Consider the following 22,564-nt stretch of genomic DNA (forward strand, 5'->3'; position numbering starts at 1 on the left):
CAAATTTCTGTTTTGAAATGAAACATTTATGAAATGAGTTTTGTTCCGTTTTTTACGGTTTTTCACGCCACGGTCGTTAAGCGGATCGCTGCAGTTGGTAAAGTCGTAACCCAGTTGTTAAGTGAAACTGGTTTCCCGTTGCCTTTGCTTGTCAGGTGGGGACAAAAGGGGATCACATGATTCCCTCTGCAACCATCATAAATACGAAATCCAGTTGCTAAAATTCACCTGAATTTTGATCAGATGACCATGGGGACGCTGCAAGGGTGGTGTGAAAAAAATGGCCATAAGCCATTTTTTTTTTTGACTGCTGTTTGAACGGTCACAACTGTTTTAAGTTGAGGACTACCTGTAAATGGTCACAAGAAAGTTGGGTGACACCTAGGGATTGTTTAAGAACACAAACACTTGTACAAGAGGGAGATAGGATGCTATAGTTAGTTAGCTTATGTTAGTGTATGATTGTTAAATGTTTATTACCCTGTATTTTGCGCTGGGAAGTTGGGGGGGGAGGGAGGGTTGGAGGGGAGGCAGGGTTGGGGTGGAGGGAGGGAAGGGGAAACATTTGTAAAACTTATTAAAACTTTTCAATAAATAAAAAAGAGAACACAAAGGAAACAATTCAAAAGCCGTTTTCTTTTGGTTTCAAACCAAGTAAAAGATCCTTGGTTTGCTGCGTGGATTCCTGACAATTCCAGAGTGTTTAAAAATAAGAAATTGCATTTTTTTTTTTTAAGGGGAAAAAGGAAAACAGCGGCTGAAATCTCGCACAGGAAGCGGTTTGGGGGGAAATGCTTCTTGTCACCAGCCGAAAGTAAAATAAAATAAAATAGGGGGAGAAAGGGGAAACCCATATTTAGCAACCAAGTAGTGCTTTATTAGCGGCCACATTAATTGGGAATTTAAAGGGTGACTTTAAAGGATGATGGAGCGAATCCCATGAGCCGAGGTGGCGCAGGGATTAAATGCAGCACTGCGGGCTACTTCAGCTGACTGCAGTTCTGCAGTTCGGCTGTTCAAATCTCACCGGCTCAGGGTTGACTCAGCCTTCCATCCTTCCGAGGTGGGTAAAATGAGGACCCGGATTGTTGTTGGGGGCGATATGCTGACTGTAAAACGGCTTAGAGAGGGCTGAAAGCCCTATGAAGCGGTATATAAGGCTAACTGCTATTGCTATTGCTAGAGTGCTGTACTGCAGCCACTTCAGCTGACTGTTATCTGCAGTTCGGCGGTTCAAATCTCACCGGCTCAAGGTTGACTCAGCCTTCCATCCTTCCGAGGTGGGTGAAATGAGGACCCGGATTGTTGTTGGGGGCAATAATGCTGACTCTGTAAACCGCTTAGAGAGGGCTGAAAGCCCTATGAAGCGGTATATAAGGCTAACTGCTATTGCTATTGCTAGAGTGCTGTACTGCAGCCACTTCAGCTGACTGTTATCTGCAGTTCAGTGGTTCAAATCTCACCGGCTCAAGGTTGACTCAGCCTTCCATCCTTCCGAGGTGGGTGAAATGAGGACCCGGATTGTTGTTGGGGGCAATATGCTGACTCTGTAAACCGCTTAGAGAAGGCTGAAAGCCCTATGAAGCGGTATATAAGGCTAACTGCTATTGCTATTGCTATTGCTATCCCATCCAGTTAGGAACGGGGCGCAGAGCAGCGGCGGAGCAAAGGCTTAGTTAAAGCCCGAGGCGCGCGCGTAGCAAAAGCCACCGGAGGATCAGCGGAGGGAGAGACGCGCTTTCTGCGCACCAAGAACCACCTTGCGAGTCTCAGCGGAGCAGACTGCAGAGTCCCAAACGGAGAGAGGGCGAGGGGGGGGGGGTGAGGACCAAGAAAACTTCGGGTCCCGGAGGAGCGTTCGACTCTCCCTGCGGCAAAAGCGGGGCGTTGGGTGGGGGAGAGGGAACACGACCACGCGGGGCGCGTGCCTTGCGTGCCGTTCCAAAAACCAACCGAGGAATCTCCAAACATCAATATTCCAACCTGCGCCCTATTTGCGTATGAAGGGCGGTCCCCTTCCGGGAAAGGCGTTGAGTCACCCAAGGGAGCATAAAAGGGCCGAGCATGATGCGCCTCGTATCCAGAGTCTCGCCGAGTTGGATAGGTTCCTCGCAGAAAGCGCAGCGGGCGGAGGAGAAACACCCCCCCCCCCGAGTTGGAAAGTTCTGCAGAAGTTTAGGAGTTTAGGAGAAGTGAAGAAAAAGTGGGCGCCGACTTGGCTGTTTTCTACCCAGAATTGGACATGATTGTTCCAGCCCTCTTCTTATTTTCGCTCTTGGCTTTCAGTCAAGCAGGTTAGTATTGCTAATTTTTTCCCATTTTGTGTTTTGTTTTCTGTTTCTTCTTTTTGTATTGTTGGCTTTCCCTTTTTGAGGTTTACCCAAGCTTTCCAAAAGGCACGATTTTTATTTTCATTCCTGGTGACTTTTCACTTTCTTCGGGAATAAAGAAATAAAGATGAAGGGAGTATTTTACCTTTAAAAAAAACAAAACCCGGCAATTATGTCAGTTTGAGATAGGAGCAAGCTGGAAGGAGGTGTGAAATGTATAAGGGAACTTTATTATACTTAGTGGGGTTTTCTCAAGAGTGTAAATAGGTACACAGGGCTTGGGGGATTCATGATTTTCATAGATGCCACAGAGAAAGATGCATTCTATGTTACTTAAGTATCTTTCTGACATGACAAAACTGGCAATTTATTGACGAAATATGTTAAAAGTGGAAATCAAAAATGTTATATGGAAGAGGGTATGCAACGTGGAATAATAAATAGTGTTCCACATTTTATTTCCTGGCCTTTTGGATTTCTATTACAATAATACAATGCAATACAATACAATAGCAGAGTTGGAAGGGACCTTGGAGGTCTTCTAGTCCAACCCCCCGCCTATTGTTGGGCACATACTGGAGTGAGAAAGGTTGGGGGCTGATTTCTTATTACGCAGCCAAGCACTTAGACAACACTCTTCTCAACGGAGTACATATTTTAATATGTTTGGCACATACTGGAGTGAGAAAGGTTGGGGGGCTGATCTCTTATTACCCAACCAAGCGCTTAGACAACACTCTTCTCAACGGAGTACAGATGTCTGCTTGGGCTTTCTTAAGCAGCCCGTGATCCTTATTGGGGCACTAAGCTATGATTGTCTTGCATCGTTTTCTGCATCCCTAATTTAGCCTGGCATCCTCTAATGTGATTGGGAGCCACTGTCCTCCCCACTAGTGCTGAAATTAATATTCATCTGTTTTGTCTATTTCACTGCAGTGCGTAGAGCTCATCGGTAGAGCATAGGCATTTCATAACAAAACTTCTAGGATCTCAAATAAGGCTGAAGAGTTCCTTAGATGAAAAGCTTCAATAGCACCAACTAGTCCCTTTCTGGAGCCATCATGAAATAATGGTTAAAATGTCAATCTTGAGTGGGGGGAGAAACCAACTTCCAAGTTCATCCTTAGTCATGGCAACTCCCTGGATGAATTTGGGCAGGTTATGCAACTATGTTTGGGATGGGAACAAGATTGGAAAAAAGTAGATAATTGGAAGAAATGTAGACCAACTTATGTTCCTGTGAAGGTGAGGCAAAATGTAAATCTTAACAACATATGGTCTTGATACAGCTATCAATAGAGAAGCAAAGCATGTTCAAGTATTTAATAATGTAGCTTTATGACAGTTGGTTAACTCACAGTCTATGATACCCTTCTGCCCACTAGTCACAAACAATTTTTGAGACCTTTCGGTCCTTTGACATTTTAAATATTGGCTGCTAAAACTAAGTTCTCCTGTGGCTTTTTGTGCCTTGGGTGAAGTTTGTCAATCTCAAAGATGTAGCTGCATAGAGGAATGTGATCTGATAGTATTGAATGAGAAGGATTTGTGTATCTGCATGGCTAGCAGTAATTTAATGGGGCTTTACATGATTTTAACTCAAACGGCTTCATATGTCTTTAATTCTATTTCAGTCAATCCTTGCTGTTCAAATCCATGCCAAAACCGAGGTTTCTGCATGACAAAAGGTTTTGATCGATATGAATGTGACTGTACACGGACTGGTTTTTATGGAGAAAATTGCACTAAACGTAAGTATTTCTGAAAATATTATAATTGATATAATGACTTTATTTTTTTTAAAAACCCATAACCTTTATAGATTATGACTGGGCAGATTAATGATAGACTTCTTTTTTAAGTGTCTAAAAATAAGATAACTATTTATGTAGCTTAAGGCAGTGTTCAGTGGTAAGGTTGTGCTATATTTAAGGGTTAAGGGAGATAAATGTGGAAAGTTTTAATCATCTATAATTAAGCAAACAAGATATATAGGCTCAAGCCTACAGCCTACAACTTTCATGAATTTGACGATGGAGACAAATCAAAGAGATACATTTTTATTATACTTGTGCTTTGATTAGTAAATAATTTTTTTAAAAAAACACCTGAAAGCACCATTTCTTTTCAACCAATCGGTAAAAGAAATATTGAGAAATGCTGGTGCAAATAGTATTGAATTACTGTATATCACCTAATCATCTGACTTGAGAAAAGATATTTTGCTAATAAAATTTGTTTCTATACTTTTTTATGCAGCGGAATTTTTTACTTGGCTCAAACTTAAGTTAAAGCCTGCTCCAGACACTGTGCATTATATACTCACACACTTCAAAGGCATCTGGGATATAATCAACAACATTCCATTCCTCCACAATGCCATAATGAGATACATTCTAATGTGTAAGTCTTCCAAACTCTATTATATTGCTCGCACTGGCTAATCTTGTTTTTGTATACTTGGAAATCAGTCTTATTGAATTCAGTGAGTTTCTTAAATCTTGAAGTAAGGAAGGTTGTAATCTTAATCACAGCTATAGCAATTTCTTCCCTTTAGAGCACTTATGCATTAAGTAAAAATGCTAATTAAAAAACTGATTGTGGCATTTGACAAAGCTACAGTAAATTGAAATTCTATTTTTTCATATATGTGTTTGGTATAATTTGGTATCGTTTTGTAAGCTGCAACAGTGATGTGGGTGGCATAAAAATTTAATAAATAATAAATGGTCCTCTTTAAAGAGAATATTAAATAAATATTTATAAATCTTAAAAAGAAACAAAAATAGAAAATAAAAATACAAATGTAGTAAAGGAAACATATATAAAGTAATGACTTCATCATATCAAGTACAAACAACTAAAGTTATCACCCTCTCTTAAAATACACCAATGGTCTCTTCTTCCCATATCTTATTTCTTGCCTAGCAACCAATTCTTAAAGCCTTATCCTTCAATCCTGGTCAGCAAAACTGCATCAAGGATTTTATATATAATCCTTCCTCAAATAAACACATCCTTCCTTTCATTTCCAGCAATCTTGATATTTAGTCCCGTCAAATAACATTCTAAAACTTTATTTCTTTTCATTACCCTTTCTCACACAGTTCTTCGAAAAACTAAGAAATCTCTTTTGTAAATCAATATAGGAAACCCAAATGTTTTTTTTGGTTTGTGGTTTGTATATCCTTTCAGATTAACAGAGTTGGAAGAGGCAGCATCTCTTTATATTTATATATCCGGTGTAACATATTTCTTTTTCCATATCATTCTTATAGCCTGCCATTTTTAAATCCATTTTCAATAAAAGAAAATCCACCTGGACTCCTAGTTAGTTTATAATTTTCCATGTAGACTTCTTGACACAATTATGGAAGTAATTCATACTATGGAAGTATACTTTCTGGATTGTTTTTTACTTAGCAATAGCAATAGCAGTTAGACTTATATACCGCTTCATAGGGCTTTCAGCCCTCTCTAAGCGGTTTACAGAGTCAGCATATCGCCCCCACAGTCTGGGTCCTCATTTCACCCACCTCGGAAGGATGGAAGGCTGAGTCAACCTTGAGCCGGTGAGATTAGAACCGCTGAACTGCAGGTAACAGTCAGCTGAAGTGGCCTGCAGTACTGCACCCTAACCACTGCGCCACCTCGGCTCTCTCATTGCCGGGAGAACCGGTTCAGGGGCATTAAAAGAAAATCCACCTGGACTCCTAGCTCGTTTATAATTTTCCAAAACCAACATTCCGTTGCTATTTATTCCTTTAAAAAAGATTTTTTAAGCCCTTACATTTATGTTTATAACTTCTTTCAGTAAGAATTGAGGAAACTTACCTGCTGTTTCCCAGCCTAGGAGCCAAAGATTCCTAACAACTGAAAAGCAGTTAATACACAGATTCCAAAACTGATTAGAAAGGAAGTAGGCGAACACAATGTCCATAAAAATGCAGGCCGTGGTTCAAGCAGAGATGGGGCTTCCTTCTCTCCCAGAGCTTTAAGCCCACCAGTGCCAATGTTTGGTCTCCTCATAAGGGGCAATTGTTTGGAGCACTTGTGCTCTATCTGAAGTTCTCTTCTTGTCAGGAGTTATAGGAGTGCCGTGGCTCACGGTGTTAGAACACGTTTCTGACAATCAGCAGGCCTGTGTTCAAGACCAAGTGCTGCTGTGGAATGGGGTGAACGCTCCTTGTTTGCTCCAGCCTCCTGTCCACCTTGCAGTTTGAAAGTGTGCAAATGCCAGTAGATAAATAGGTATCACTCTGGTGGGCAAAATGAAGAGATTTAAGGAGCCGCCAACAGGATATCTTCTGGGCAACAGTGATATCCCAGATAATCCTGGGAGCGTCATGATGCTTCTGACACCAAAGCAGCAGAAGGTAGTGCAAAAATCCAGTTTATCAGCACCTCTTCATTCTAGTGTAGTCATTGGCTCCATTTTTCACAGTGTCCCATCTTCTGTTTGCACTTTTCTTTCCTGGAAATGAAAAATAAAACTGCTTTAAAAATCCTTACAAGTTGGGCCAGGAGGAAGTCTGAAAAATAAAGAATATTTAAACTCTGGCAACATTTATAGACTAAGTGCTTGAACTGAGTCTGAATCAGAGCATCCAGATAAAATCTACTGGCATAATATGTGACTAGTACAGAATATCCTGTTCAGTGGTTTAAACAACTTCTAGAAGAGACTTCTATAATCCCACACAAAATTATCTGCAGTTGTGGGTTGATAGAAGTATGTGCAATCTCTGTGTGTTATCAAGAAACATACAGCTGGTAGAAGAATGTTTAGTGTGTTGCCAATTGCTTTTTTTCTGGAAGATAATTAGTAATAATTTCTGAACCCTATTTAGGCCCCTTTGTAAGATTGTAAGACAAAATATTATATCCAATTTACTGGCAGCAAAACTGAGGCTGAACAACTGCATTATTTAAACTTGGAAAGTTAAGAGGTGTGAAACCGAAATCTATTTTTTGCATCTAATTGGGACGTACTTAAGACAAAATATTATATCCAATTTACTGAAAGCAAAACTCAGGCAGTACAACTGCATTATTTAAACTTGGAAAGTTAAGAGATGTGAAACCAAAATCTATTTTTTGCATCTAATTGCGACGTACTTTTCCAAAGTTATGTTTGAAATACTGCATGGCTGCTTGCTGCAGGTTGTTTAACATTAATACAATTTTTCTCATTTCCTCTTTTAGCCAGATCCCATTTAATTGAAAGCCCACCGACCTATAATAGCCATCATGGTTTCAAAAGCTGGGAAGTCTACTCAAATCTTTCCTACTATGCTCGAGCTGTCCCCCCGGTGGATCACGACTGTCCCACCCCTATGGGTGTGAAAGGTAAGAAGGAATAGCAATAGCAATAGCAGTTAGACTTATATACCGCTTCGTAGGAAAGCACATCAGTGCATGAGGACTGGAGGAAAAGTGCTTCATCTTATAAATGAAGTGGAATTGTGATCAAATAGCCCAAACTGAATAATTATAGCATAGGCCAGGAAATGATAAGATACAAGACTTTGTTAACCCATACTGCTTCCTCATTGTGTAGCTAGAATGCAGTAACAAGTTATCATAAGTGGCAAATGCCTGCATGGAACTTTAAATATTAGGAAAAGTCAGATTGTTGATATAGCAGATTTTTTCCCCAATGAAATATTATGCCAAACTTGTCTTAAGAAATGGGGTATGGGATTGACTATATACAAAATAAATACGGGACCAAGAAATTCCAGTTAGCCTATGCTTAAGATCAGAAATGATTTAAATTGTTTAAAGTTAGTTCAGCAAGAAGAAGCTAAGGTCAATGCAGAATGTCATTATTTTCTTTATTTCTTTTTTTTTTCAATAGATTTTAGACTGTGTTTGTTAAAAATCCATACCGTGTACGGGTTCTGGAAAGGAGGGGGGGGAGAAGGAGGGGGTAGGGGGGGTGGAGGCAGGGAGGGGCACACCTACACAAAAAAAATTGTACTTCAATGTTTTAATGATTGACGAATGATGAAATATTTGTGTTTTAAAACAAATAAAACCTTTGAATTTCCTGAAAAAGAAATGGGGTATGGGTGACTCTAATGACTATATCTGCAGTATTATCATGGCAACCAAATTCATGTGTTTATTTATTTTTCACATTTTTGAACCACCTATTTCATTCAGAGGGAGACTTTAGATGGTGTACAATAGTAAAATATAAGAACAGAGCACAAAGTTTAAACATTTAAAAAGGGACAGGGATGATTAGTCACTGTTCAAATTAATTGTAAAGCAAAAGGAGAGCCTTCAAGGCACTACCCAACCTCACAGTTACATGCTCTTCTGGTCTCCCCAAAATTAGTCACCATTTGAAACTAAGGAGACTAAGACAAGCTGAAGCATAATTACATGAATCAACTCTAATCTGCAAAAAAAATATCCAATTTTCCCTACATCAGTATTGTGTTTCCTTCTTACTGGAATTCCATTTCAGGAAGAAGTTGGAGCGTTTCAAAACGCGATTGGTTTTCTTCACCTACAAAGTAAATGTTTTCTTTATATTTCAGGAAAGAAGGAGCTTCCGGATTCCAAAACGATTGTAGAAAAATTCTTGTTAAGGAGAAAATTCATTCCTGATCCTCAAGGCACAAATGTCATGTTCACTTTCTTCGCGCAGCATTTCACTCACCAGTACTTCAAGACAGATAATAAAAAAGGACCAGGCTTCACAAAAGGTCTTGGACATGGGGTAGGTTTAGTTAGATAAATCCTAACAAGCAGTGGTGGGTTTCAAAAATTGTTCGAACCTACTCTGTGGGTGTGGCCTCCTTTGTGGGAGTGGCTTGCTGCCCATGTGACAGGATGGGAGTGGCTTGCCGCTCATGTGACCGGATACGAAGATGCCGGCGACACTTGTCAGAACCACCTTAAATTATCTCTCCAAGGACCAGTGGTGGGTTTCAAAAAATGTTGGAACCTCTTCTGTAGGTGTGTCCTGCTTTCCGGGTCCACTGGTGGAACCTCTTCTAACCGGTTCGGTAGATTTGACAAACCGGTTCTACCGAATAGGTGCGAACTGGCAGGAACCCACCTCTGTTAACAAGCAAAAACTTTGTTAAGTGCTGTGTGAGAATAAATTATCTTGAAAATACACTTCCTAACAAGTCTGTCTCAACTAATCTGTTCTCCTTGGGAAGAGTGGCATCTAATCAGTTCCTCAAAGAATTAAGTTGTTTCATATCATCCATTTGGATTAACTGTGCTACATATCCTACCCTTGTATCTATTTCTTTTAATCCCAAAGAAACTGGCTTCGTCAACATCTTGTAAGAGCCAGGAATGTCTTTATGAAAACCATTCACTCTGCATCTTATAAATATAATTTTTATAAACATAGTTAAGCACCTGAAATGTTGAATCCAGCCGAGGTTAATGCTGGCAGTTTTCAGAATGCTTAATTGGATCGTGCTCAAATGTTGCCTGAGCTAATGGGCAATTGAAATTCCATTGATTCAAGGAAATTTGCTCTTTTATAGTTCCCCTTCCTCCCGTTCCTTCCCAATACTGAATCATATAGAGACCTAGAACTTTGTAGGCATTATTCCTGGCTGGCATTCGCTGTATGTATAGGTCAGTGGTGGGTTTCAAAAATTCTTCGAACCTACTCTGTGGGTGTGGCCTCCTTTGTGGGAGTGGCTTTCTGCCCATGTGACCGGATGGGACTGGCTTGCCACCCATGTGACCGGATATGAAGATGCCGACGACACTTGTCGGAACCACCTTAAATTACCTCACACACAGCACTGGCCTGCATAAGAATAGGATGCAAACTTGTTTTTTAAAAGGCATCTTCGGTTTGCGTTAAAACAACTTCAACACTCGCAATGTTCTGATTGCACCACAAACGCAGGAGTCATCCTTACCTTTCACAGAGGCACTGAGTTTTATAAATAGGAGCATGATAGTGTGGAATAATCACATCCAAGGACCAGTGGTGGGTTTCAAAAAATGTTTGGAGCCTCTTCTGTAGGTGTGGCCTGCTTTCCGGGTCCACTGGTGGAACCTCTTCTAACCGGTTCGGTAGATTTGATGAACCGGTTCTACCGAATAGGTGCGAACTGGCAGGAACCCACCTCTGGTATAGGTATTCTCTCTGTCTTGTTTAAGGACTGATTCTAACTTTTTGTCTTTTGTTCCGTGAACAGGTTGATCTTAGTCATGTCTATGGAGAGACTTTGGACAGGCAAATGAAACTAAGACTTTTTAAGAATGGAAAGCTAAAGTTTCAGGTGGGTTTGGGGTTTCCTGGAGAAACTCCTTCAATTCTACTTGATGTATTTGAAGTGGCATTGAGTTACATAAATTGCATGTATGACAATTCAATTTTCATTTACTCTTTTTAAATCACAGATGATTGCTGGGGAAATGTATCCACCTACCGTGAAAGAAACTCAGGCAGAAATGATCTATCCACCCCATGTCCCTGACCACCTGAAATTTTCTGTAGGACAGGAGGTCTTTGGCTTGGTTCCAGGGCTGATGATGTATGCCACGTTGTGGCTCCGGGAACATAATCGGGTCTGTGACATTCTTAAAGGCGAACACCCAGAATGGGATGATGAGCGACTATTTCAGACTGCCAGACTAATTCTGATAGGTAATTTAACAAATATTTCACGTACACCTTTCTGTAAAATCTAAAAAAATAATATTATTCAGAAATGCAAAGGGGGAGGTTCTGTCAGCATCCACAAGCTACAGTGGTTAAATAGAAGTTCGTTGTATAAAACCCATGTCTAATGCTCAACTGCAAAGAAGTTTGAACAAAAAGTAAAGTTGGATAGACTTTGAGAGTGAGCTCAAGTAAGCCATCAATAATGGTTTGAGGTAGGGTAAGAAACATAAATATATCTCACCCTCTCAAAATGAAAGGGTGAATCTAGAATACCTATATAATTTTCAAAGAAAGGGATCAAACAGCATACTATGTCAGCCAATAGAACTTTGGGGGAATACAGACACATAATGGCTATAGAAAAGTGTTGTGACTCAGCAGAAGTTTGCTGTGAGTTGAGTCGGGATGCAGGAATAACAATGCAGCTGGGGCTTGTTAGTGTCGTCTTCTGGAGATAAAAGGACTGATGGTGCCACGCCCTGGTTGCAGAAGTCAACGTTCATTCGTTCGTTCATGGTTCGTCGTTCATCAGTTGTTTTTTTGTGAGAGGCACTTGGATAAGTGATTTGCTTTCTTTCTGTAAACCTGGTGTTGCTGCAATAGCTCTTTGTTTTTGCATTCTGCTACGTAACCATTTTGCCAGAGACATTATTTATGTTGATTTTGGGCTCGCAGCCAGCGTGAGCCAGGACTGATAAAGTTATTTCCTTTTAAGTCTGTCTGACTGTCATCTGTGAATGAGCGAAGAAGGGGGGTCAGAACAGAAAAGAATATGGGGAGGAACCTTATTATGATGCATTTTTCAGATATCAATGCAACATATGACAATTAATTTGCATTACCTGTCTGAATACCATTTGCTGAAGGAAAACTGCAAAAGATGGCTATTACATCCTAATCCCTACCTGAACTTCACAGAATCATGGGGAATATTATAATGTTTGTCAAGGCAGATAATTTCTTAGATTGGTTGGGATTATTGTCATTATTTTGGCCTATTTACAGGACAGAATTCTGCCCGGCACAAAATAAAAGCATTTTGGAATAATGGGGTTCGGTATTTGGGGCTGTCAATTGAATCTAAACTGCAATGCTCATTTTTATTGTCTATTTTCTTAAAAGGAGAAACCATCAAGATTGTGATTGAAGACTACGTGCAACATTTAAGCGGGTACCATTTCAAGCTGAAGTTTGATCCAGAACTTCTCTTCAACCAGAGGTTTCAATATCAGAACAGAATAGCAGCAGAGTTCAATACCCTCTACCACTGGCATCCACTTCTGCCTGATACATTTCACATCCAAAAGCAAGAATATACGTACCAGCAGTTCATGTATAACAATTCCATTCTTTTAGAACACGGGCTTTCTCACATGGTGCAATCTTTCTCCACGCAAAGGGCTGGAAGGGTAAGATTTTCTTCGTTTTTTTCCACCTTGATCAAAATTGCATTTCAACTGACGTGAGGGAGCAGACTTTTATATTTGTATATGTCCATAGTTCCCAACATATTATATCATAGCTGTTCTTTGTTATATCACTACCATATCTGAAAACCTTTTAAGAACAGAAAAAAACAATAGCCTTATTGATACTACTCTGTACTTGAGAGACCGCCTGCTGCCAATTACCTCCCACAGACCCATTAGATCTCACAGGGTTGGCCTCCTCCGGGTGCCATCTACCAGCCAATGCCACCTGGCTACTACCCGGGGGAGGGCCTTCTCTGTGGCAGCTCCGGCCCTCTGGAATGAACTCCCCGCAGGGATTCGGACCCTCACCTCTCTCCAGGCCTTCCGAAAAGCCGTCAAAACCTGGCTTTGGCGGCAGGCCTGGGGGTGATGAGTTCCCTCCCCTCTCGACATGTATGGCTGTGGGACTGTTGTCTACTTTTATTATTTGTATTTTGTCTTTTATGTTCCCCTTTTTTCCCCCTTGAATTGTTCGCCGCCCTGAGTCCTCCCGGAGAAGGGCGGCATACAAATAATAAAATTCTATTCTATTCTATACTTGGTATGACACTTCCGAAATTTTAATTGAGATAGCCATATGATTTGATTTGAATGACCTTTATGCTTATGCAACAGAGGTTAGCCAGTAGTCATATGCCAAAGGACACTATTTTGTTGTTTCATGTTAGGAACATAGAAAAAATATCCTTTCTTTTATGCGGAGGAAGATTCTCTCAGCTTCTGCTTCAGAATACATGAGGAAATGTTCCATTTGTTCAAACATTCCACATATAAAACTAGACATCAGCAAGAAAAGGTTTCAACTATCTGTCTTTTTAATAAACCAGATCTGAGTATGTAAAATCCTAACTCATTTCTCTTTGAAAACTAGACTGGTGTTTTTCAGGGATAATGCAAATATGTGACTAAAGAAGCCAGACCAGTCTAATTTAGAAAATAGACAGTCTCAAATAGGATATGGAAAATCCATGGATATACTAAGTAATATAATCTTTCCTATTACATGTTTATTTTCCTTTGAGAGCAAGAGATCAATACGCATAACAGCCTTTAAATGAGTAACACTGTTTTCTCTGGCCTAATATAACTTGCACTGCACCTTCATTGTGATTTTTCATATTATTATTTTTTGCCAACAGGTAGCTGGAGGTAGGAATCTTCCTTCTGTAGTGCAGAAAGTAGCTCAAGCTTCCATTGATCAAACCCGGCAGATGAGGTACCGATCCTTGAATGAATACCGAAAGTTCTTTCTGCTGAAACCTTTCACATCATTTGAAGAACTTACTGGTAAGTCATGGCAAGCAAGCATTTGTGTATCTGAAAGGTAGATCTTGTGTCCCCCCAGTCCAATCCTTTGCATCACCAATTAAAGAAAGCTTAAAAGCTTCACTACAGATTGCCACTGAATTATAACTTTTAATCAAGAGGGAAATGCAGAGAGAGTTCCAATACACAACAAATACACTTTGTGGCAACTCAGAGGTTGCCACAAAGAAGAGGGAGTCCAACCATTCTCCAGGGCACCTGAGGGTAAAACAAGAAGCAATGGGTGGAAACTAATCAAGGAGAGAAGCAACTTAGAACTAAGGAGAACTTTCCTGCAAGTTAGAACACTCAATCAGTGGAACAGAAGTTGCCTCCAGAAGTTGTGAATGCCCCAACACTGGAAGTCTTTAAGAAGTTGTTGGTTAGCCATCTGTCTGAAATGGTATAGGGTTTCCTGCCTAGGCAGGGGGTTGGACTAGAAGACCTCCAAGGTCCCTTCCAACTCTGCTATTGTATAAGGACACTGAGTTATTGTATTAGCTGCATTAATTTTAATAATGAAATACCCATCTCTGCAATGTTTTAAGGCAGATTGTGAGCCTGAGCTAAGAAGAATTGCACCACTGTTGTTTTAAGGGATTGAAAGTAGCAGGTCTATGGATTTAGCTTCAACTATCTTAAAAAGAGCCGAGGTGGTGCAGTGGTTAAGGTGCAGTACTGCAGGCCACTTCAGCTGACTGTTAGCTGCAGTTCAGCGGTTCAAATCTCACCAGCTCAAGGTTGACTCAACCTTCCATCCTTCCGAGGTGGGTGAAATGAGGACCCGGATTGTTGTTGGGGGCGATATGCTGACTCTGTAAACCGCTTAGAGAGGGCTGGAAGCCCTATGAAGCGGTATATAAGTTTAACTGCTATTGCTATTGCTATCTTCTATGCTGGGTCACCAAGATTAAAATGCAATATACAAGCAATTTTATTTTATTTATCAAATGTATAAATTAAAAAAACGCATAATGTATCACGTAAAAAACAAAAAGTAAAAATAAGCGAATGATTTCTACTTTTAAAAAAAACATGCAGAGTAGTTACAGATCAAGAAGGAAGAGTTTTTTTTATGCTGAATGCCAAATATCTTTATTGCAGGTGAAAAAGAAATGGCTGGAGAACTTGAAGAGCTCTATGGAGATATTGATGCTATGGAATTATACCCGGCTCTTCTCATTGAAAAACCACGCCCTGGAGCCATCTTTGGTGAGACCATGATTGAACTTGGGGCTCCCTTCTCCTTGAAAGGACTTCTAGGAAACGTTATCTGCTCACCTGAATACTGGAAGCCAAGTACTTTTGGGGGCACAGTGGGCTTTGACATTGTGAATACAGCCTCACTTCAAAGCCTCGTTTGCAACAACGTGAAGGGCTGCCCCGGGACAGCTTTTCATGTCATCGGCTCCGAAACGTTGGCAACGAATAACGTCAGTGCATCAAGCAGGTCGATGGATGAAATCAGCCCTGCCGTACTTCTCAAAGAGCGGTCAACCGAATTGTAGGGAGGGGTTAAGGTTGTATATTTATTTATTAATTTATTTATATATCAATATTTATTTATATTTCAAATAAAGCTGTCATGGACCTCTGTATATTTTCCTGTGCATTGGCGTTGAATTCAGGGTGTCTGACTTGAAGAGGTTCTTGCTTGGATTTGCAAGATGGGTTCTCTTCATTCTTCATTATATCTTCTGTACCAAGATACACTGAGATATTCCAAAATGGATCAAGGACCACAGATTTGCTGCTTCAAACACAAACAATAATCTTGAGTGGGGTTTACCATCATGATGGTAAAGCAGGTTAAGTGTTACTAATTCAACACTGAAAAAGGTTTAACTAGTTAACTCCTTCAAGAAAGGGCCTTAGCAAATGAATCAGAAATAGAAAAGTAGTTATGCACTTTTACAATATTATTGACCAACATTTTATGATATGTCTAAATTGGGCTCTCTGTTACCTGATACAAAATCAGGAGGCAGAAATGAATTTTATATGAGAAACCGTAAGATTTTGAAAACACAGAATTTTTTGCAACCCAGTTTCATTTCCTGGGTAGTCTTATCTCAAACGAAAGAACGATCCTCTTCCTTAAAATAAAAGGCATTGCTTTCTGATTCAGTTCCCATATATATGGTCTTACTAAATGAATAGGAACAAGTAACCCCCACTGAAATGCAATTTGTTTTTCAGTTTTTTCAAATCTTTCATCTCTATCTTTTTTTATTTTCAGAAACTAAGAAAATTACCCAATTCCTGTAAAATCCACTTTTACATTAAACCGTTCAATAGTTATCCAACAATCAGACATTAAGTCATTTGTCTCTTAAATTTGCCATCAGATTTCCATAGAGTATGTGGTAACTTTTTATTTTCCTATATCACTTAGATGGTGGGGAAGATCCTATCTCCCAAAGGGGACAGTGTGAGTTCTGGATAATCCATTTTATGGATTCTAGAACAGTGTTTCTCAACCTTGGCAACTTGAAGACATCTGGACTTCAACTCTTCAAGTTGCCAAGGTTGAGAAACACTGTTCTAGAATCTCTCCTTTAGCATTGCACTTTATGCAAATAAGGCCAGTTCAACATTAACACCTTAATGCTTCATTTTGTGTAATATTATTGTGAGCGCTCAGGTAGATGATAGATTCTGTAGTTGACTTGTAACTTGAAAAAAAATACAGTTATTTTGTATTTGTTAAATAGTTTTGTATGGCTGAAGAAATGAACTTAATTGAACTTAATAGGGTCTGACATACTATTTACTAAAAGAAAATTACTTTTTGGAGGGAAAAAGACCCTTTAATACAAAACTTTGATGGTACCTGTGAAAATTCTTTTTAAAGGATGAACAATGAAAGGGAAAAATATTGCTGGCTGGAAAAAAAAAAATCTCAGGATAACCAAAGAGTATCTTTAAGGTGCTCTTAATAAAGTCTTGTTGCTGTTAGTGTTGTATCACTGGAACTTACAGAGAAGAATCTCTAGCAGGTTATGTCCAATTATTTGAATTTTTCTTAAGACAACACTGTCTTACTTAAATTGGTTCCCTGTGTATCTTTAAGTTTCCTATTGCTATGATTTTTTTCCAGTTGTCTTTTCATCAGCAATATGGTACTTTGCCCTTCCTTGAACTGAATGTTTAATTTTAATATTTTCCTTTAGTGCTTTATCTTGATTAGTGTTTGCCTCTTTTTATCCGTTTCTCTTTTATTGCTCTGTTCATCCTTTATATCTTTTATACAACACTTGTATTATATAAATGCTATGTAATGATTGGTAATTATTGTATATCTTTTATACAATACTTGTATTATATAAATGCTATGTAATGATTGGTAATTACACTGTAAAATGCTGCTGAATCATGCTTTTTCTGCATTTGTTCAATGTATTTATCAAGCAGGTTAGTTTTCTTTTATAATAGGTTTCTATTTCTTCTAGAGGAGAAAAAAAAAATCCCAAGAAAACTAATTTATCTCAGCAAGCTGGCCTTGATTGGGTGTTTAGATTATAGCTGCTTGAAAGCCAAGATGTTGAGGAACCCAGAGAAAATTTGACACTTTTTTGTATATGATTAAAATCTGCTGGATTTTTATTAGTGTATATTTATTAAATATTTTACTTAATACTTCGGTTCCCAGAACATGCAGGGAATAGATTTTTTTTCCGAATTGTGGCCTCTTAAATGTATTAATGAAAATGAATGTATAATTTATGGATGTAATTATTTAAATTATATTTAAGATATAATTTTAATTATATTTTTTACTTTCGCAGTCTGCATGAAAAGGTCAAAAATAAATTTTAATACGATGCATTTTGAGTTTGTTTCTTCTTAAGGTATCACAAAAGTGAATTTCAAAATTGATTTTTAGGAATGGGTTGGGAGCCACCAGTTTGGGAAAGATTTCAAACTTAAATGATGAATAAATTAATCCATGAATGACACTTCTGTAGATAGGGAAGATTAATTCTAAGTATTAGGTGGACATGAAGGACCCACCTCAACAAAGCATCTTGAGAATTCAATTGCTTGGGAGAAAGGAAGTGTTTCCTTCATGGTCTTCCTCCTTCCCATTGGTGACATATAGGTAGTACACAGTTTGGAATTATGAATTTAAAATGTTTCTATTTTAATTTAAGATCTCTATTATCCTGTATTATCCATTAAAATCAATGCCCCTAATAAAGAAGAATCACGACAGTTCTCCAGTGCTGGATAGAAGCTGGATATTATAAATAGCACGTATATATTTAAGTGATGTCTAATAATCTACTCAAGGACCTTGGCCAACAGTTCTGTAAATCCTGGGTCATTTTTCTTCTTTCAAACACAGGAACTTTTGCTGCAAGCTGGGAGTTTTCCAGGAATCCACACAGATTTGTTAATATGACTTCTGCTTGTTTCTTTCATGCACAAAATCATCCTGAGTCATCCTGAAACTTGAATTCATTTACATCAGCTTCCCTTCTCTAACCTGAATTACAGCTCTTTCCTACTGCTTTCGATGGCCAATTACGGCTTTGAGAGATCCTTAGCGCTCTCTGAACTTGGTTGTTGAAGACTTTTCCTTATCCAAACTAGGTATAACATCATCAATGCTAGTCCTGATGACTAGGACTGATGATGTTCGCTAGTTTGGGTAATGAATATAGAGCCGGGTGATGCAGTGGTTAGAGTGCAGTACTGCAGGCTACTTCAGCCGACTGCTAGCTGCAGTTCAGTAGATCAAATCCCACCAGGCTCAAGGTTGACTCCGCCTTCTGAGGTGAGTACATTGATTCAAAAGAGGAAATTATTTATTTCCTCTTTGCTGATCAATGGTTTAAAAACTCTGCTCAGTTGCTACTCCTGACAATTTTGGTTTCTATTTTTTAAATACAGGATCTACGTGTTCTGTTGTGCATGAGGGGTAGCAAATTGATCAAGGTTTCTGTAAACAACATCTATTTCGTTTTTGTTTTTTTAAAAAAACCCAACCATTTCATCTAAAATTGTCCACTCTCCCTGATAACCTATGGATTAAAATGTCGTCCTTCCAATTTACAGCTGTGAAATGGAAACTATCCGTGGGAAGCTTTGTATGCAAAACATGTACTTTATTACTAAGCCGTGGTTCTTCTCCCAAAGGGGGAATCATGATCCAGTCGATCTAAATGATGCTTCATTTTCCTGAAGTAGTAACTGAAGTGTATTTACATGGTACTGGTAACCAGGTGGATCTTCTTATTTAGACATAAACAGAGGAGAGCCTAGGTGTGCCTTCTTTCTCTGTTCAGACCTGCCCTGTTAGCTAATTATTTTTAACACCCATTCATTTTCTCCTTTTTCTTCTATTTATACATTCCTTTGTTTGTGCGTTGAAGGCTGCACCCTTTTCACTCTGCCGCGGAGAAAGCAGGTGTGCGTGCAAGACTTGCAAAAATGAAACAAAAAAATGAAGCATGTATGAAATAGGTCACACATCGCTTGCATTGGAATTTATGAGACCGTGGGTATATCTGCCTTACAGCCCCATTCTACTATTGGTCCAACCAAAAGCAGATAGCATAGATACAAAAAAAAAAAAAATCAAAATGTGGGGTGAAAAAAATCAAGATGTGGGGTGGGCCCTGTCAGGCACAAGTAACCAGAAACAGGAGTTGAATTCGAAGCACTAAAGGTTTTTTTACCTGCTACCTATACACAAGTAACTGGTCTACTAATGGTCAAGCAAAATTGGACTAGATAAGGATCAGCAGAATTCCTGGAGCAGGACGGGATCTGGACTTGGGTGCTTTGTGGTTCAGTGACTCCAAACTAATGACACATTTAATCCTACCATTGGACTAAGCCTGCTCATTTCCTACAGGCTTGTAGCCCACGATACTTGCAATCTCAGTAAAATGAGTTAGTAACCAGGGCTTGAGGAACATGGTAGCATGCTCAATTCAACCTTTATTGTCAGTGCACAACATGTGTACAATGAGATTGGCTAAGCCTCCCTTAGTGCACCCCAGGGGTGGGATTCAAATAATTTAACAACCGGTCCTCTGCCCTAATGACCAGCTGGGTAGGCGTGGCTTGGTGGTCTTGTGACTGGGTGGGCGTGGCCAACTCAACATCACTCTGGTCGATGGGCGCTTCGCCTTAGCTGTTATAATGTAATAAGGGTTAACCGAAGAGGCAGTTTCTGTAAGGAGGGCAATAAAGATTAGGCTAGAAACAGCACCAGAATGTTTCCTTCCTGCCTTCCTTACAGGATTAGCCCTGTAAAGTGGGAAAAAACAAAAGGAGATTTCTTCCAACAATCGGTTCTCTCAACTACTTAGAAAGTTACCAACCGGTTCTTCTGAATAGGTGCGAGAAACTGTAAGATTTTGAAAACACAGATTTTTTTGCAACCCAGTTTCATTTCCTGGGTAGTCTTATCTCAAACAAAAGAATGATCCTCTTCCTTAAAATAAAAGCCATTGCTTTTTGATTCAGTTTCCATATATATTTATTATTGAACTGGCTGAATCACACCACTGGTGCACCCCCAGAGCATAAATACATACCACAGTGAAAGAAAGGAAATCCCTAACCCAATAAATCATGTTAACAATGCACAATTGATTGAGCCGAGGTGGCGCAGTGGTTAGGGTGCAGTACTGCAGGCCACTTCAGCTCACTGTTATCTGCAGTTCAGCGGTTCAAATCTCACTGGCTCAAGGTCGACTCAGCCTTCCATCCTTCCGAGGTGGGTGAAATGAGGACCCAGACTGTGGGGGCAAGTTGCTGACTCAATTTGCTAAAAAATCTGTAAACCGCTTAGAGAGGGCTGAAAGCCCTATGAAGCGGTATATAAGTCTAATAAATAAATAAATAAATCCTCTATACATATATGTGGGTAACATTATATTACAATATATTGTAATACACATATTAGATTACTTTGTAAGCACTTCATTGCTGGGCAATTGCTGAGGGGTAAACGCCAATTAGTTCATGGTGAAATCACCAAGCTTTCCAAACATTACACTTTTATTATTATCTGGCTGATATGAAGCAAGCAAAATTGCTCTCCTATAGACCCCATTCATATTCATAAAATCTGACCTTCTTGAACCACAGCAGCTTCTGAGACTCTGGAGGTTCCCAGCACCAACTATTGTTGCATTGCTGGAAATAAAGGCCTAATTTATTATTACAACTTGATAGGTTCAGATGAAAAAGCGGAACAATAGCTAACCTTGTAATGAATCGCGGGTCATTTGCATGGCTGGTGGCTGCATTTGGTTCCATGGTTTCCACATTTGTTTTTGCTTCTTGTTACATCATGTAGGTTGCTCGACAAATTTGCAGCCTGGATGGATAAGACCAAATAATTTGCCTTCTCAGTTGTTTTTTTTATTTTTTTATGCTGATCTTAGTTTTGCCTTCCTTTCTTCCTTATTTGATGTGTGGGCACTTCTCCTTTTCACTCCTATCGTCTCTTTCAATTGATTTAAATGAGTCCCATTTACAAAAAATGCCAAGTTGTTTCCTTCCTGAATTGTATTTATTCTGTGATAGATTTCTTGCTGAAGAGAGATGTGGTATCTTCTTACTAATTGTAGAAGCAGGGTTTTTTGAGACTATGTTTTACAGAACTTGAGGGTTTCAAGAGAAATGGAGTTGTGTGAGAAATTAAAGTCAATGAAAAGTCAACTGGAATGCATCCAATTTTCTATCTCTGGAGCTTTGCTTCTTGGTTATGAGTTAAGGCAGTGGTACCCAAACTTGGCAACTTTAAGATTTGTGGACTTCAACTCCCAGAATTCTCCAGCCAGCAGAGCTGGTTGGAGAATTCTGGGAGTTGAAGTCCACAAGTCTTAAAGTTGCCAAATTTGGGAACCACTGAGTTACGGGAAATTTAAAAATAAATAAATTTACGTTTTATTTTATTTTTTAAAATTGATAGGTTCCACAGCCTGAAACAATTTGAAAAGCTCTGGTCAACTTTCTATTGCTGAAGAAGCTTTGCTTATTAATTAAGAGTTCTGGAAATTTGTTTAAAAAAAACCCAAAGACTGAAAAAGTTTGAAAACTCTCAATCTACAGTAGTATAAAGAACAATAACAATAAACTATCATTTTGTGAAGTGATAATGCTTCATTTCACAGGGCATTTAAAATCTAATCACAATGGATTTGACACTTAAAGAAAATGTTGGTTGCTGCATTTTGAATTGTTGATCACATTTAAGCATATAGACTAGAGTTTCCTTTGAGATGAATCTTAATGTTTTCCATCTAAGCCTAAGGGAGAAGTCTTCAATTTCCACATTCCTCCTTTAACTTCCTCTACTTCTATTCCTTCCACAGAAATTAATAGATGACAATCCTAGACAGTCTCTTTTATTCCAGAAAACCATGGTGTGCCCACAAAGCAGAATTACAAATGAGAATTGAATTGTGGTTGGTAATCCTGGCTTTTGGCTAATCACACCTTGCCAATCATTCTTTCTCAGATATATTTGTTAACCAGCAAAATGATTTGCTGCCAAACCAGGGAAGTAGGATTAGGATTAGGATTTATTTCATTTATATGCCGCCCTTTTCCCCGAAGGAGACTCAGGGCGGCTCACAATTCGGACAGGGAAGGGGGTACAGACAGGGGATAAAAAGACGAAACATAACAATACACAATTTAAAAACACACAACAACCATACCATTCGAGGAGGGGGGCAAAAGCTCTTTAGCCCCAGGCCTGTCAGAACAGCCAGGTTTTAAGGGCTTTGCGGAAGGCCTGGAGGGTGGTGAGGGTTCGAATCTCCACGGGG

At 39.2% G+C, this 22,564-nt stretch overlaps 1 protein-coding gene across 1 annotated transcript; it reads left to right on the forward strand.

The window, feature by feature from the left end:
* The first annotated feature begins 2,053 nt into the window (after positions 1–2,053).
* On the forward strand, positions 2,054–17,592 carry PTGS2 (prostaglandin-endoperoxide synthase 2). Its single transcript, XM_032226605.1, has 10 exons — positions 2,054–2,294; positions 3,965–4,081; positions 4,590–4,733; positions 7,536–7,679; positions 8,882–9,063; positions 10,520–10,603; positions 10,725–10,971; positions 12,112–12,398; positions 13,601–13,748; positions 14,871–17,592. The coding sequence occupies exons 1-10, from the start codon at positions 2,243–2,245 to the stop codon at positions 15,272–15,274; spliced, it is 1,809 nt and encodes a 602-aa protein (XP_032082496.1). The 5' UTR covers positions 2,054–2,242; the 3' UTR covers positions 15,275–17,592.
* Positions 17,593–22,564: the final 4,972 nt, after the last annotated feature.

The sequence above is a fragment of the Thamnophis elegans genome, chromosome 11 (genome assembly GCF_009769535.1).
Source record: "Thamnophis elegans isolate rThaEle1 chromosome 11, rThaEle1.pri, whole genome shotgun sequence".
In the NCBI taxonomy this organism is placed as follows: domain Eukaryota; kingdom Metazoa; phylum Chordata; class Lepidosauria; order Squamata; family Colubridae; genus Thamnophis; species Thamnophis elegans.